Source organism: Eretmochelys imbricata, chromosome 3 (assembly GCF_965152235.1).
Source record: "Eretmochelys imbricata isolate rEreImb1 chromosome 3, rEreImb1.hap1, whole genome shotgun sequence".
Classification (NCBI taxonomy): Eukaryota; Metazoa; Chordata; order Testudines; family Cheloniidae; genus Eretmochelys; species Eretmochelys imbricata.
The window spans coordinates 85,646,157-85,662,540 of NC_135574.1; the positions used below are offsets into that span (position 1 = coordinate 85,646,157).

Consider the following 16,384-nt stretch of genomic DNA (forward strand, 5'->3'; position numbering starts at 1 on the left):
TCTGGTGCACTGGGGAATGGGACTGGTGCTGGGTTGATCCTGCTGGTTTCAGTGCTGGTGCTGTGGGTCTCTCCTAGAGTCCTTCCATGGTGCTGCTTCTACCACTGCCGCTGGGGTGCTGTGCACTGACGAGCTTGGTGCCGGGTCTTGCCACACCGATGTAGGTTGCTGTCTAAGTGCCGCCTCCATAAGGAGCTGCTTAAGGCAAAAGTCTCACTCTTTTTTTTTTTCTGGGGTGAAACCCTTTACAAATCCTGCACTTGTCTGCTTGGTGTGCTTCCCTCAGCCACTTTAAGCAAGCGTCATGGGGGTTGCCCATTGGCCTGGGCTTCTTGCAGGATTTGCAGGGCTTGAACCCTTGGGACTTACGCATACCCCGACTCTCAACGGGGAACGTGGTCGGGGTGAAGGGGAAGACACCCCACTCCCAACGGCTATCTGCTCTAACAATCAAAACACTGAAACTAAACTTAACAAGGCTAGGAATAACTGTGAACTAAGCTAAACTGAAAGCTAGGGAAAATGAGGAGAGCTTGCTAAGCAAGTCACCACAGTTCCAACGGGTTTCAGCGTAGCAGCCGTGTTAGTCTGTATTCTCAAAAAGAAGAAGTGAGCTGTAGCTCACAAAAGCTTATGCTCAAATAAATTTGTTAGTCTGTAAGGTGCCACAAGTACTTCTTTTCTTTTTACAGTTCCAAGGACCGTCGCTGGCGGTAAGAAGGAACTGAGGAAGCATCAGGTTGGCAGGATCATATATTAAGTGCCATAAAGGCGCCACTCTCGGGGGCTCCACAGCCAACACGACGGGTGCTGCTACGGGAAAAACTTTCCGATGACTGTGCACGTGGTGTCCTCACATCTAATTGGAATCAATATGAGCAATCACTCGAAGAAGCATGTTAGTTCAGTTTGGAAAATGTCTAAAGGAATTTAGATATCACATTTTAATTTCTTAGACTAAAATCTTTGAATTATAGTGGCAAAAATTTTGTATTTTATACACACATGCATACGGTTATGGCAAAATAGAGAAGAGACCAACAAGACTCTATCTGGTCTCTGATTCACCCTTAAACAGTCAGAGTCCACTTTTCAAAGATAATTGTTTTAGCACAGCACTCATAATTGCATATTTTAAAAAAATTATTGGTGAAACTTCGCACTATTTTTTATTGTAACCCTTTGAGATGATATTCACTCTCAACTTCCATGGTCTTTGATGGAAGATAAAGGTTCTCAGCACCTTACAAAAGATGCTCAATTCCTCGCAGGATCAAAGTTTATATAAACAAGAAAAATAACTTACTTTCCTAAGTTCTCAATATGTCCCAGGCAGGTTGAAAAACAGTAATTGTATGCTATCACAATAGAAGGATATAATGACTGGAAATCTAGTACAAGAACAGCGTTACTGTAGAAGCGGGACTCTGGCTCCATTATTAGGGGAATACACTGTGGGGCTTTCATTTGAGCTCGCTGCTGGACACTAGGCGTCACAGGGATATAATTCATTGGTTTAGCAATACGCAGCATCATTGACTCCACACGATACTGCAAAACAAAATTGAATATACAATTATAGTTAATATGTCTAAAGTGCAATATGCATGCTAAGTATTATATCCATATGAATATGCATTTGGGCTGTGCTGCCCTTAAACCAGAGATAGCAAGTTTTGCAATAGAATACAGTCTCAGTAATTTTTATTTTTAATGTACACCTTTCTAACGTATGTGCTGGAATTCTTTCTTGTGTTTCTATGTCTTTTAGGGATAAGTACTGAAAACACTGCACTTTTGATGTACATCTACTATCTGCAAAATGAATGCCCAAACCAATATATAACATACATGTGGTTATGACCACTTCCAGTGTGCAAGTTCTTACCATGTTTTTGTTAGGTTCAAAGACTGTTGTGCAAAAGCAACAATGAGAACATGCAATTCTTACTTACCGTTTTCAACAGAAAATTGTGCAGAAACCTTATTCCATAATGACCAAGAAAATTTAAATATATTAATGTGATCTGTATCATGTTAATAATTGTGTTCCACAGAAAAGCTTTTATGTAGCATTTTATGATGCAAGGTAAGTGTAATTCAGTCTGCTTTACACACGCAGAAACAGACAGATAAATGATTTGCCCAAATTTGCTCCTCAGGGTCAGTGGTAGAGCCAGGAATAGAACCCAATCAGCCTTCTGACCAGCAGGTCCATTCCTATCCATTAGATCACACTGCCTCCTTTATGCTGCTTGGGGAGCATAGGCAAGATAATAAAGCATGGCAAAGTGAGTACTTCTACCTTGCCAAAACTAATATGACACCACCACCAGTAGCTTGAGAGTTATGGACAGGTGTAGGCACTAATATTACAAAAAGAACCTCAGAATTCTATATATATAAAAATGCTCTGAGATCCTTTGAAAGGGTCTATAAAAGTGCAAAGTACTATAATTCTAAGATTTGGATTTATTTAGGAAATGAAGGTTACTTACTTGTAACCAGAGTTCTTCAAGATGGCTCTGAACAGTCCCATTTATAGATATCGTAATGCCTACTGGTGTCAAACAGTAGAACCCTCTCTAAGCAGTGTGTTATGAGAGCTCACTGCTTCCTCCTCCCTGTCCCCTCAGTGTCTCTGAACATTTTGAGGAAGAGGCTATATAAGGGGGCACAGAGCCATCTACCATCTCAAAAAGGAAAGGAGTACTTGTGGCACCTTAGAGACTAACAAATTTATTTGAGCATAAGCTTTCGTGAGGTGAAGTGCGCTGTAGCTCACGAAAGCTTATGCTCAAATAAATTTGTTAGTCTCTAAGGTGCCACAAGTACTCCTTTTCTTTTTGCAAATACAGACTAACACCGCTGCTACTCTGAAATCTACCATCTCAGTTCCTTCTGCCACCAACCCAGAGGCACAGAACAAAGGGACTCTGAGACAGAAGGGAAGGTGGGTGGGAAGTTTGAATTTGCAGAGCCATCTTGAAGAAATCCAATTACAAAGTAACCTTCATTTTTTCTTTCAGTGGCTAGGTACTACCATTTACGAGTAGTTTGATAAGCAGTGCTGACAATAACATGGAGGAGGGAACAGAGTCCTAACTGAACAGAGACAGAAGCAACCCTCTATCAAATTATCATCAGCCCTAGAAGCCATATCGAAAGCATGGTTAGTAAAAGTGTATATAGAACTCCAGGTTGCAACCCTACAAATTTCAGAAACAGGGACTTGCTTAAGGCAAGCAAAAGACATTGTCACAGTTCTGGTGGAATGAGACCACACTGTCATAGGTGCAGGAATACCCGCTAATGTATGACATTAACAGTATATTGTTTAATCTACAGAGAAATAATCTGTGGGAAGACAGAATAACTCACGTGATTGTTAGCATAAAACATGAATAATGTAGACGATATTTCAAAAATTTTAGCTCTATTTAAATAAAGTGCAAGGGCTCTTCTTGCATCCAAAGTATGTAAAATATATTTCCCTTTCTTAGTATGCAGTTTTGGGAAAAATACCAGCAAATTAATTGTCTGATGGATGTGAAATTCAGAAAACACTCTTGGCAAAAACATGAGATCAGGCCTCAGAACCGCCTTATCTTTATGAAAAGACATAAAAGACTAGACCTTTTACATGTACACCATGACCCAGTGGATCAATGGTTGCCTATAAATAAAAGGTGGCTCAGCCATCAAGACACTTATTTCACTCACCCTTCTGGCTGACGTTATTGCAATAATGAATGCTGTCGTAATAGACAAATAATACAAACACCACTCAGCTAAGGATTCAAAAGATGGTTTCACGAGTACACACTAGACCAAATTAACAACCCAAGGAGGGACAGGATTGCTCAAAAGGGCATACATATTACATAATTATTTCATACATTTCTTAACCAAATCAAGCACTAATGGCAATCTACATTCAAAAAAAATATGGTAAGCTGAGATAGCCACCAAATAAACTTTCAAAGATGAATTAGATAACCCCTCAGTTTTTAAGTGCACTAAATATTTTCAAGTACAAGATATGGAACCTAAGACAGGATAATCAGATTTTCCCTGCATCCAAGCCACCATCTGGACAAGAGAGGAGGAGCAAAGACAAGCATGACTCCTCAGAGTAATTGCAGAAGCTAACACTCTAGCAGAAGAGTCCAAGGCATCAAATTAAGACCTGGGAGTATGCTTTGCCAAATTGTGACCTTTCATTAGAATTGCATTTGCCAATTTCCTTTTGTTATCTGGCAAATCCTGCACAAAGAGTGTCATATTTTCCCACAGGAGGAATTGATAATGGGGCCTAACTGCTTAGTAATTTGCCACCTTAATATCAAGGTAGGCAGAAGAGAACACCTTTCTCCCCAGGGAGTCATTATTTTCCCCTTCTCTATCAGCAGGAGTAGAATGTGCTCGTCCAGACCTTGACCTGATTCTGGCATCAGCCATCACCAGCAAATTAAGTACAGGGCCTGTGTGAAAATATGAAAACCCCTCAGAGGGTATCTGATATAATTTGTCTGCCTACTTGGAAATAGCTTGCAAGAGACAAGAATGGACCACACAGTCTTAACAGGCTGCAGCAGACAATCGTGGTTTGGTAATGACATCCTACTCTTGGAAGTAGCCCCAAGAAAACCCCAGATGGGAGTTTCCTCCCCAGTTACTGAAGATAAGTTCAACATGGACATCATGTGATCCATAAGGTCATGAAACTGTAGAGCATCCTCAGAATGGAAAGAGGCAGAAGCCCCAGCACATGCTCATCTGGTGACAAATCAACATTGTAGTCTGTCTCACCATCTCCATCTCCTCATCATCTTCTGCAGACAGAGTATCAGCCACCACTGTCTAAGATGCAGACGGATCAGGTGGAAGCAGATCTAGGGATTTCTCTGCAGCCGTATCCTTTACAAATGAAACATCACTCACCATCCATATGGAGGATAATTAAGAAATTCATGTGACATCCCACAAAAAGTCTTGGAGTCCAGGACTGCCAATCTCCCCAGCAACTGGGAATCAGGAACATACCTGCAGACGGAGGACCAAAAGGGGGAACAAACCATGAGGAAACAGGTCTCTCTAGTCTTCCTCTATCCTCTTCTGGATACAGATCCAGCCTTGGATCCACTATGGAACACAGACAGCAACGGCCTCGTAAAATGGACAGAAATAAATGGAAAGAAAGTGCTTCATGGAAATCCTTAAGGAGTCTTAGGAAGATGAGATACAAACTGATCCAGAGAAAGACTAATCTCCTCTATTCTTCTCTGTTTTTTAGGTGAAGATAATGCAGATCTAGGAACTGGCAAAGTTTATCTCTTTCTTGAGACTGTCTGTTTCTCAGTTGGGTCTGAGGAACGCTTTGAAGTTGCACAGTGTACACATCCCACCAAAGTAAAAGTCCTCCTCGGATCCAAAGATGGATCTGGAACTGGAGTAGGGGTCAAGGCTGCCGCTGAAAACTTGGATGGCACAGGAAATGGCTCTTGGTTCAATCGTAAGTGGTTTGCCCCTCTCCATCAACGGTAACATCAAAGACCTGACTGCTCAAGCTGCAGGACCTGGAGCCCAATCCAATGAGGGCTCTAACTTCCTGGCAATTTGAAACTGCTTCAACTTGCTGGAAGAAGTCACAGGATCTGAAACTGGTCTCAAACCTTGGATCCGACAAGTGTCCAGATTCAGCGGGTTTAGCCTCAAGCGCCTTTTTAAGGAGAAGTACCTGTTCCGCCTCTCCATGAAAGCTCTCGATGTGAAAGTCTGGAAGACAGAAAACCCAGACGGCGAGTGGCCCTCTCCCAAGCACTTGAGGCACCTAATGTGGTCGCTTGATCCCAGGAAGATAGCTAGGTACGAAGCACACCATTTGAATCCCTGCTTCTTCTTTTTCTTCAGTTCAGCCACAACCCAAAACCAAGCTACTAACTAACCTATCTATACTTATCACAAACTATACTAAACAATTAACAAGACACTAAGGATGGAGAAATGGCCACCCAATCCAAATGGATCAGTTCACTTGCATCTTTGGCACGTGGTTGGAAGGAACTGAGATGTCAGAGGGCTCTGCACCTCCTTATATAGTCTTGACTTCAGAACGTTTGGAGATGCTGACAGGAGGAGGGGACGCATGAGCGCTCTAAAAGACACCGCATGGAGAAGGTTCTACTGTTAGGCACCACGATGCAGAACGATATCCATAAGAGGGATAATGCAGAACCACTCGAAGAATAATAATAGATATTAATTTATTTAGGAACATAATACATATAGATAATATAGAGAGACAAAGTTGATTACTTCTACCTTGCCCAAACTGATATAACAATACCACCAGCAGAGTTATAAAGAAGATCCTCATAACCCTCTGCGGGTCTTCCACTCCTGCAGCACTTTAGAGGGGACCATGTGGTGAACAGCAGCAGCATATCTTGCTGGTCTGCCCATGCCTTTTGGAATAAGACCTTCTCTGCCTCCTGGTCACTCTCCTCAGTGTAATGTCATCAAGTAGTTAGAACAGCCTAAAGGGGATGCAGAGGAGATTACTATCCAGCCCCTACCCTCGTACCCTGGTGACCCCCCTCACTCTTCATCTCAGCCCCCTCATGCCCAATCAGGAACAGCCTGAAGTGCAAGCCCCAAACTGGATCACATTCTGACTTGGCAACAACCTGGATCTATATAAGTATCACCAAACCACAACTTTAATTGCAAATCCCAAACTGGGGAACGCACATCTTGAGGCAGCAACAACCCACACTCATACAATTACTGCCAAGACACAGCACTGGCTGCAAGCCACAAACACTGCCCCTAAGCACACATGGCTAAGGGGAGCAAGCATCAACACCATCTCCCAAGACTGGGATAAACCTCAGGGGATAGAATTCAGAAATAGCAGATTAACTCAGTGTGCAATAAACTCCCTGTGCAGACAAACCCTCAGAGTGATGGAAATGCCAAAGTTCGAATTGCCTGTGCCAGCTTGACTCTGCCCCAGCATATATACATTACAATACAGTTCTTAATTACATGATTGCGTACAATTTTGTTCCTAGAGGTCCTCTGCCTCATTCAGCAGCTAGGCTGAAAGGTATACAGTGGATATTTCACTGTTCAACATCTGGCCCTCTGCCTCATGTACTACATATTCAACCATTTCACTGAGGTCTTCCAGAAACATTTGCTTGACAGTAATAGAATATTGTGTCCTGAACAATATGTGCACTAAGTAAAATCACGGTTCCTGCAATGTACATCTAACTCAGCTTCTGCAGAGCTCTTCCTCATTAGAATATGTGATTTTGAACATATTTCACACACCTCTGCACATCTAAGAAAGTCCTCTCAACTTTCTTGAGCATGATGAACCATTTTTCTCAACAACTTTTAAAAGAAATTTCATTTTCAGGCTAAGGCCAAGCATGGAAAATTTCAGCCCTAAAAGTAACATTAAAGTAATTATAAGCAACAGCAAGAGGTCCTTTAGAATGAATATGTTTGGGCGACTAACTGTAGACAACACTACACAATATGTCTATAAATCAGAATGTTCCATGTGGCCACATTACTGCTGCTTTTGAATTTCCTGACTTTCTTTAATTTAATATTTCAACCACTGTATTGCACAATGTAATCCTCCGTATTTAACAAAAAATAACTGAAGACAAAGTATAAATAAGGCGCAAAACAAACTTTGCACACAATATTTTTCATTCAAAAAGTATCAGGAAAGTTCAAACTTACCTGTGAGCCTCTTGTTAGTACATGCAAGAACTGAATTCCAAAAAGCCTTGCCATTTCACTGGTTCTACCAATCAAGTCCAGCTGTTCTAACATTTGGAGATTCCCACAGACACGGCTAATGTAGTGATCAACCACTTTCCATCTGTGAAAGCAAACACCTAGGTTATAAACATCAGGGAGCCAGGAAGTTTGATCATGTACAAAGATTGCTGTTCTTTTTACTGAAAAAATGTATACTTTGACCAGGTGTTACAGATGGGAAAACGTGTTTCCTGGTTTCCCATGAGACATATTTATATGATTCTTTCAAAATTGTGAAGCGCACAAACTTACTCCTATGAATTCTAAGACTTATGCAGAATTTGTTTTTGCAAGTTGCTGACATAAAGACAGTCTCAAATTCTCTAAAAGATGTGTGTGTGTGTGTATTATATATATATATATATATAAAATCTTTAAAAAAATATTATATATACACACTGTATTCTTCTTTCTGCCCAAAGAGAAGAGAAACTACACCACAGAATTTGAGACTTGACTTTGCCTGGATAAATGCAGATTTTTTGCATAGAGAAAGAAAATCAAGAGGAGGCAACATAACCAATCTAATTATCACCACCTTTGTTTTCAAGGCCCCGACACAACTGATAGGTCTGGATGTCAAACTGATGCTATGTTTTAGCAATCTCCACATAGTGTAGAAGCAACCCTACATGTTTACAGATTACTGTCAGTTTAATTTACAATTTAAAATAAATGTTTAATTTTCTATCTCTCACCCACTCAAAATGCAGTTAAGCTTTAAAGAAAGCATGACATGTATGTCAAGGACTGAAGGTAAAAAATCCATTACAATCTACATACCACACAGACTATGCTGACAGCTTGTGCCACACGCTCTCAAAGAAACTGCGGAATCACCTGATCAACATCCTCTACAGCAAACAGGGAAAGATTAAGAATGAGCTCTCAAAAATGGATACTCTCATAAAAAACCAACCTTCCACATAAACTTCCTCGTGGCTGGATTTTACTAAAACTAGACAAGCCATTTACAACGCACACTTTGCTTCTCTACAAAAGAAAAAGGACACTAAACTTTCTAAACTACTACATGCTACAACGGGCCACAGCAATGGTTCCCTCAACCCACCTAGCAATATTGTTAACCTATCCAACTATACTCTCAGCCCAGCAGAAGCAGCTGTCCTATCTCGGGGCCTCTCCTTCTGCCCCTCCACCCCCACGAACATGATACAGTTCTGTGGTGACCTAGAATCCTATTTTCGACGTCTCCGACTCCAGGAATATTTCCAAAATACCTCTGAACAACATACTAATCCACAGAGGCCTCCCTACCAACACTGCAGAAAGAAGGATTCTAGGTGGACTCCTCCTGAAGGTCAAAACAGCAGACTGGACTTCTACATAGAGTGCTTCCGCCAACGTGCACGGGCTGAAATTGTGGAAAAGCAGCATCACTTGCCCCATAACCTCAGCCATGCGGAACGCAATGCCATCCACAGCCTCAGAAACAACTCTGACATCATAATCAAAAAGGCTGACAAAGGAGGTGCTGTTCTCATCATGAATAGGTCGGAATATGAACAAGAGGCTGCTCGGCAGCTCTCCAGCACCACTTTCTACAAGCCATTACCCTATGATCCCACTGAGAGTTACCAAAAGCAACTACAGCATCTGCTCAAGAAACTTCCTGAAAAAGCACAAGATCAAATCCGCACAGACACACCCCTGGAACCCCGACCTGGGATATTCTATCTACTACCCAAGATCCATAAACCTGGAAATCCTGGGCGCCCCAGCATCTCAGGCATTGGCACCCTGACAGTAGGATTGTCTGGCTATGTAGACTCCCTCCTCAGGCCCTACGCTACCAGCACTCCCAGCTACCTTCGAGACACCACTGACTTCCTGAGGAAACTTCAATCCATCGGTGATTTTCCTGATAACACCATCCTGGCCACTATGGATGTAGAAGCCCTCTACACCAACATTCCACACAAAGATGGACTACAAGCCATCAAGAACACTATCCCCGATAATGTCATGGCTAACCTGGTGGCTGAACTTTGTGACTTTGTCCTTACCCATAACTATTTTACATTTGGGGACAATGTATACCTTCAGATCAGCGGCACTGCTATGGGTACCCGCATGGCCCCACAGTATGCCAACATTTTTATGGCTGATTTAGAACAACGCTTCCTCAGCTCTCGTCCCCTAAAGCCCCTACTCTACTTGCGCTATATTGATGACATCTTCATCATCTGGACCCATGCAAAAGAAGCCCTTGAGGAATTCCACCACGATTTCAACAACTTCCATCCCACCACCAACCTCAGCCTGGTCCAGTCCACACAAGAGATCCACTTCCTGGACACTACAGTGCTAATAAACAATGGTCACATAAACACCACCCTATACCGGAAACCTACTGACCGCTATTCCTACCTACATGCCTCCAGCTTTCACCCTGACCACACCACACGATCCATCGTCTACAGCCAAGCTCTGCGATACAACCGCATTTGCTCCAACCCCTCAGACAGAGACAAACACCTACAAGGTCTCTGTCAAGCTTTCTTACAACTACAATACCCACCTGCGGAAGTGAAGAAACAGATTGATAGAGCCAGAAGAGTTCCCAGAAGTTACCTACTACAGGACAGGCCTAACAAAGAAAATAACAGAACGCCACTAGCCGTCACCTTCAGCCCCCAACTAAAACCCCTCCAACGCATTATTAAGGATCTACAACCTATCCTAAAGGATGACCCAACACTCTCACAAATCTTGGGAGACAGGCCAGTCCTTGCCTACAGACAGCCCCGCAACCTGAAGCAAATACTCACCAACAACCACATACCACACAACAGAACCACTAACCCAGGAACTTATCCTTGCAACAAAGCCCGTTGCCAACTGTGCCCACATATTTATTCAGGGGACACCATCACAGGGCCTAATAACATCAGCCACACTATCAGAGGCTCGTTCACCTGCACATCCACCAATGTGATATATGCCATCATGTGCCAGCAATGCCCCTCTGCCATTTACATTGGTCAAACTGGACAGTCTCTACGTAAAAGAATAAATGGACACAAATCAGATGTCAAGAATTATAACATTCATAAACCAGTCGGAGAACACTTCAATCTCTCTGGTCACGCAATCACAGACATGAAGGTCGCTATCTTAAAACAAAAAAACTTCAAATCCAGACTCCAGCGAGAAACTGCTGAATTGGAATTCATTTGCAAATTGGATACTATTGATTTAGGCTTAAATAGAGACTGGGAGTGGCTAAGTCATTATGCAAGGTAGCCTATTTCCCCTTGTTTTTTCCTACCCCCCGCCCCCCCCAGACGTTCTGGTTAAACTTGGATTTAAACTTGGAGAGTGGTCAGTTTGGATGAGCTATTGCCAGCAGGACAGTGAGTTTGTGTGTCCCCGGGAAAAGGGGGGGTGGGTGAGAAAGCCTGAATTTGTGCTGGACATGGCCCACCTTGATTACCATGCACATTGTAGGGAGAGTGGTCACTTTGGATGGGCTATTACCAGCAGGAGAGTGAGTTTGTGTGTGTATGGGGGTGGGGGGGTGAGAAAACCTGGATTTGTGCTGGAAATGGCCCACCTTGATTATCATGCACATTGTAGGGAGAGTGGTCACTTTGGATGAGCTATTACCAGCAGGATAGTGAGTTTGTGTGTGTGTGTTTTTTGGAGGGGGGGGAGGGGGGGAGAGAACCTGGATTTGTGCAGGAAATGGCCCACCTTGATTATCATGCACATTGTGTAGAGAGTTGTCACTTTGGATGGGCTATTACCAGCAGGAGAGTGAGTTTGTGTGGGGGGGGTGGAGGGTGAGAAAACCTGGATTTGTGCTGGAAATGGCCCAACTTGATGATCACTTTAGATAAGCTATTACCAGCAGGACAGTGGGGTGGGAGGAGGTATTGCTTCATGATCTCTGTGTGTATATAAAGTCTGCTGCAGTTTCCACGGTATGCATCTGATGAAGTGAGCTGTAGCTCACGAAAGCTCATGCTCAAATAAATTGGTTAGTCTCTAAGGTGCCACAAGTACTTCTTTTCTTTTTGCGAATACAGACTAACACGGCTGTTACTCTGAAACCATGGAATACATTCAAATCAGTACTCTAATATTAAGAAGAGGTTACACACTTTGTGCAGTAACTACAGTTCAAGTTGTGTACCCCTATGGGTGATCCACTTCAGCTGTGCACGCACTTCTCAAGCCCTTGATTGGAAAATTCAAGTTAGCAGCATCCGTTTGACCTGGCATGCTGGATACCAAGGCTATATAGCAGTGCAGGGGCGAACCAGCCTCAGGTCCTTCTCCACCCAAATATCCCTTAAGGAACAGTCTGAAGCAGAGTGGAAGGAGGGTGGGTTGTAGAGCACCCAGAGGGAAACACATCTTGAAGAATAGCAATTGCACAAAGTGAGTAACCTCTTCTTTGAGCAGTGTCCCTGTGGGTGATCCACTTCAGGTGACTTCCAAGCAGTATCCCCAGATGGAGGGAGGGAGCTTCAGAATAGAGTCTAGAACTGAAGATAATACTTCAGAACCATGTGCCGCATCATATCTGACAGCATGGATCAGGGCATAATATTCTAAAAATCTTTGTATTGAAGCCCACGTAGAGGTACATATTTCAGATACTGGTACATTTTTCAGTAATGCTGTAGATGTTGCCTGCAGGAATGAATGCCCGCAGCATCATAACAAGTGATAATACAGCCATCTCAACAGTCTTTAAGTAAAGATCAAGGACCATGTGGATCCAGGAAGGAAACAAAGAGCCTAGGTGACTTCCTAAATTGCTTAGTCCTATCTAAATAGAAGGCCAATGCCCTTCTACCACTGAGGGTATGTTACCAGGATTCCTGCAGAGAACTATGTGGCTTCAGGAAAAACACTGGTAGATGAATAGATTGATTAAGGTGGAACTCCGAAAGAACCTTTGGTAAGAATTTAGGGTATGGACGAAAAGAGACCTTGTGCTTAAAGCTCACCCTAAAGGGAGGAATCTGCCAACAAGGCTCCAATTTCCCTGGCCCCATGGGCCAATATGATGGCTACTAAAAAGGCTGTCTTCACAGATAAATGCAACAGAGAACAGGTTCAAATAGAGGTTCATAAGGTAATTGAATATCAGGTTGAAGTCCCACATCAGGATAGGGTTTCTAATCTGCAGACAGAGATTTCCCAAACCCTTAATAAACCTAGAAGACGATGGATGAGCAAATATGCAAGCATTCCTAACAGCCCTGAGCTCTAGCAGATTGATGTGGAGCCTGATTTCTTGAGCTGTCAATCTGCCCTGAGTTGTGAAGGTATTGAGGTGGGCCCCTCACCTCAAAATGATGCATCTGTTAAAGTGATTGATGGGGCTGGGCAACAGAAAGGAATGCCTGCACAGATGTTGACTTGATCCTCCCACCAATCTAAGGAGTTCCTCATTTATAGAGGAACCATCACCTCTCTGTCCAAGCTGTCCCTGATTGGAAAATAGGGGAGACAACAATGGAAGCAGTGGAGGTGTAGTCTTGCATTATTGGTCACAAAAGTGAAAGCTGCCATTGTCCCAGGAGCTGAAGACAAGGTTAATGTGGACTTTTTAACATTTAACTGGAGACCCAACTCCTGGAACAGAGTACGTGGAAGACAGCACTGCTTTGTAGGCATGATCCTTGAGTAGCCAGTCATTGAGGTATGGGAAGACTAGGATTGCTTCTTGTCGGAGGTAAGCAGCCTCTATTGCTGGGACCTTTGAGAACACAATTGGGGGCTGAGGAAAAGCTGAAGGGAAGCACTTGGTACGATAAATGATCCTGGCCTACAGTGAAGCATAGATGTTTTCTTTGCAATGGGTGTATCATATATGGAAATAGGCCTCTTGTAGGTCAAAGGCAGAAAAGCCATCCCCTTTCTCTAGTGAAGGAATTATAGCTCCCAGAGTCACCATTCTGAACTTTTGATACTTTCTGAACTCGTTTAGAAGTCTTAGATCAAAGAATGGTCTCCACTCTCCCATCCTACTTTGGCACAAGGAAATTCTTTGAATAAAATCCCTTGCCCTTGTGAGGAGGAGGAGGAGGAACCATCTCTACTGCTGCTAATCAACGGAGAGAATTCAATTCTTGTCTCAATAAAAGCTCCGGAGAGGGGTCCCTGAAGAAAGATGAGGAAGGGGAGATGGAAGCAGTGGGAGTGACATAAAATGGATGGTATAGCCTATTGTTATGACAGCTATGACCCATTTGTCTGTAGTGATCCTCTTCCAAGCATGTTGGAAATAGGCAAGGTAGTCTCCAAAGTGTGAATAGTGGGCTAATGGGCAAATCTGTAAATCCAGAGGTGTGGGAAGATTTGAAACCTTGACCAACCCATCAAAACTGTTACTTCAAAGATGGCTGGGTGGCTATGGAGGGCGGTAGGGTGGCTCTCTTTCTTTCAAATTGATGTCTCTTTTGGGGGGGGGCAGTTCAGTAGATCTATGAAACCTGGAAAACTGAGCAGGACGTGATCTCTGGGCACTCTGTGACGCACTAAACCTTTTCTTATTTGTAGGTGTATATATTCTCAGGGACCACAAAGTAGCCCTACAGTCATTTAGAGTGATCAAGGACTCATCTGGGTTTCCAAGAACAGTTTATGACCGTAGAAGGGGAGGTTCTCCAGGGTGTTCTGCACGTCTCTCGGAAACCCGACAAGATGGAGCCATGATACTCTGCACATCACCACCACCGTAGAGATGGATCAGATAGCACCGTGTGCAGCATCTAAGGATGCTTGAAAAGCAGTTCTGGTGATCAATTAGGCCTCTGAGATGACAGGCTCGAATTGCTCCCTATATTCTTGTGGAAGATGTTCAATGAATCTGTTAGAATTTGTAACATGACTGCCTGATAATTTGTGATCCTGAACTGCAGGGTTGCTCATGCATTCTGGTCACTGTCATAAGGGGTAGACTTAGAGATGTGCTGCCTACTCCACTCACCCACATCGACCACTATGGAGTTAGGTGGCGAGTGGGAGAATAAAATGTCAGAATCCTTAGGGAGACATGATACTTTTATCTGCCCTTTTATACTTGGGCGGAATAGTGGCAGGTGTCTGCCACAACGTCTTAACCCGATTTAGGAGTGTCTCATTGAAGGGTAACACCACCTTAGGGAGTGTTGCTAACTAGGATATCCACCAGTGTGAACTGTGAATCCTTGACCTCTTTGAGAGGAATCTGAAAAGTGTTAGCTGCTCTCTTTATGAGGTCTTGAAATTGCTGAAAATCATTGGCCATGGATGATGGCAGAAGCAAAACCACCTCATCTGGAGTTGAGGATGAAATAGATGTTTTAGGGGTGGCTTCTTTATCTGCCCTAGCTTCCGGCTCCTCAAACTTCTCCTCCGGGGGGGGGGAGGAGAAGCTGGTTGGGGAGGAGAGGGTTGTATAACTCTGGCCTCCCTATGACACAGTCGTGGTGGCCTAGCAAATTGTCATCAATAGGCAGCTCAAGAGTCCCAGTATGACAATTGGGAGGGGTGGGGGGGAAGTGGGGCTGGCATGCAGGGCTGATTCTACCACCCTTGATAACAAGCCCAATCTTCCATATGACCTTCAGAGAATGGGTTCCTGAAGGGATATATTGGAGAACCCAGAACAGAAATAGAGATGAATGACTGGAAGCCTCCTTCATCCTCCTCCATCTCATCCAATGGAGGAGCATGTGCAGAAAATGGAGACTCCAGTGGTAACAAAGGACGATAGATCGGAGATCGAAGTCTTAGTACTGAGAGCTGTTTGGTACCAGTGAGGAGCGGGGACTTTAATTCCTCCATTACCAAGAAGTCCTTAGTATATCTGAACTTCTGTGGTACTGAGTAGGGGATAGGTACTGACATGGTAGCTGAGGCCACTGTTGCTGAAGCCAGCAGTACTAATGATGGTATCTGGCACCGTTGCTTGCTTGGTGCTGTATGCATGTGTACCAATGGATGGACTGAATGCATAGGAACTGATGGCTGGGCTGAACTTGATGGTGCCAGTCCTAAGTGTCTACGGTTGCCCTTCTTGCTGGTCGAAGGTACTGAGGCCCTACTGAAGCTGCGTCTCTCCTTTGTACTCTGGGACTTCACAGCATTGCCTGTTCCAGAAGAGGAGTTCTTTGACTCAATGGTATTGAGTTGAGCAGTCCAGGTCTCAGAGACTGCAGTTCTTGCTGGAGACCTGGGCTTTTTGGAGCTGACACCTTAAGGTGAGAGTCCGCACTCCTTTTTTCAGAAGCATTCCTTCAAACCTCCTAAGTCTTCCCTTTTTTAGGGGAAGCCTGCACTGAGGTAGGAGGAGCGCTGGATCTGACTGGAGACAGATGTATGGGGGTGGGTCTCCTGACCTGATTCAGAAACTGGCTGACGGGAACGTTCCATCATTAGCAGTCTGAGTTTAATATCCCTGTTTTTCTTTGCCCTTGACTTGAGGGCCACGCAGAAGTTGCACTTTAGGGAGACATGGGACTCCCCCAAGCAATACACTTAGAGTGGCTATCGCTTATAGATATAGCCTCTTGGC

The 16,384-nt window shown here is 43.7% G+C and overlaps 1 protein-coding gene across 2 annotated transcripts in view; it reads right to left on the reverse strand.

The window, feature by feature from the left end:
- REV3L (REV3 like, DNA directed polymerase zeta catalytic subunit) overlaps positions 1-16,384 on the reverse strand; it is a 258,653-nt gene that overhangs the window by 46,287 nt on the left and 195,982 nt on the right. For both annotated transcript variants that reach the window (XM_077812949.1, XM_077812950.1), the window contains 2 exons: positions 7,765-7,906; positions 1,307-1,551 (listed from right to left, as the gene is read on the reverse strand). In XM_077812949.1, the coding sequence (XP_077669075.1) occupies positions 1,307-1,551; positions 7,765-7,906 (387 nt within the window). The remainder of the gene's footprint in view (positions 1-1,306; positions 1,552-7,764; positions 7,907-16,384) is intronic.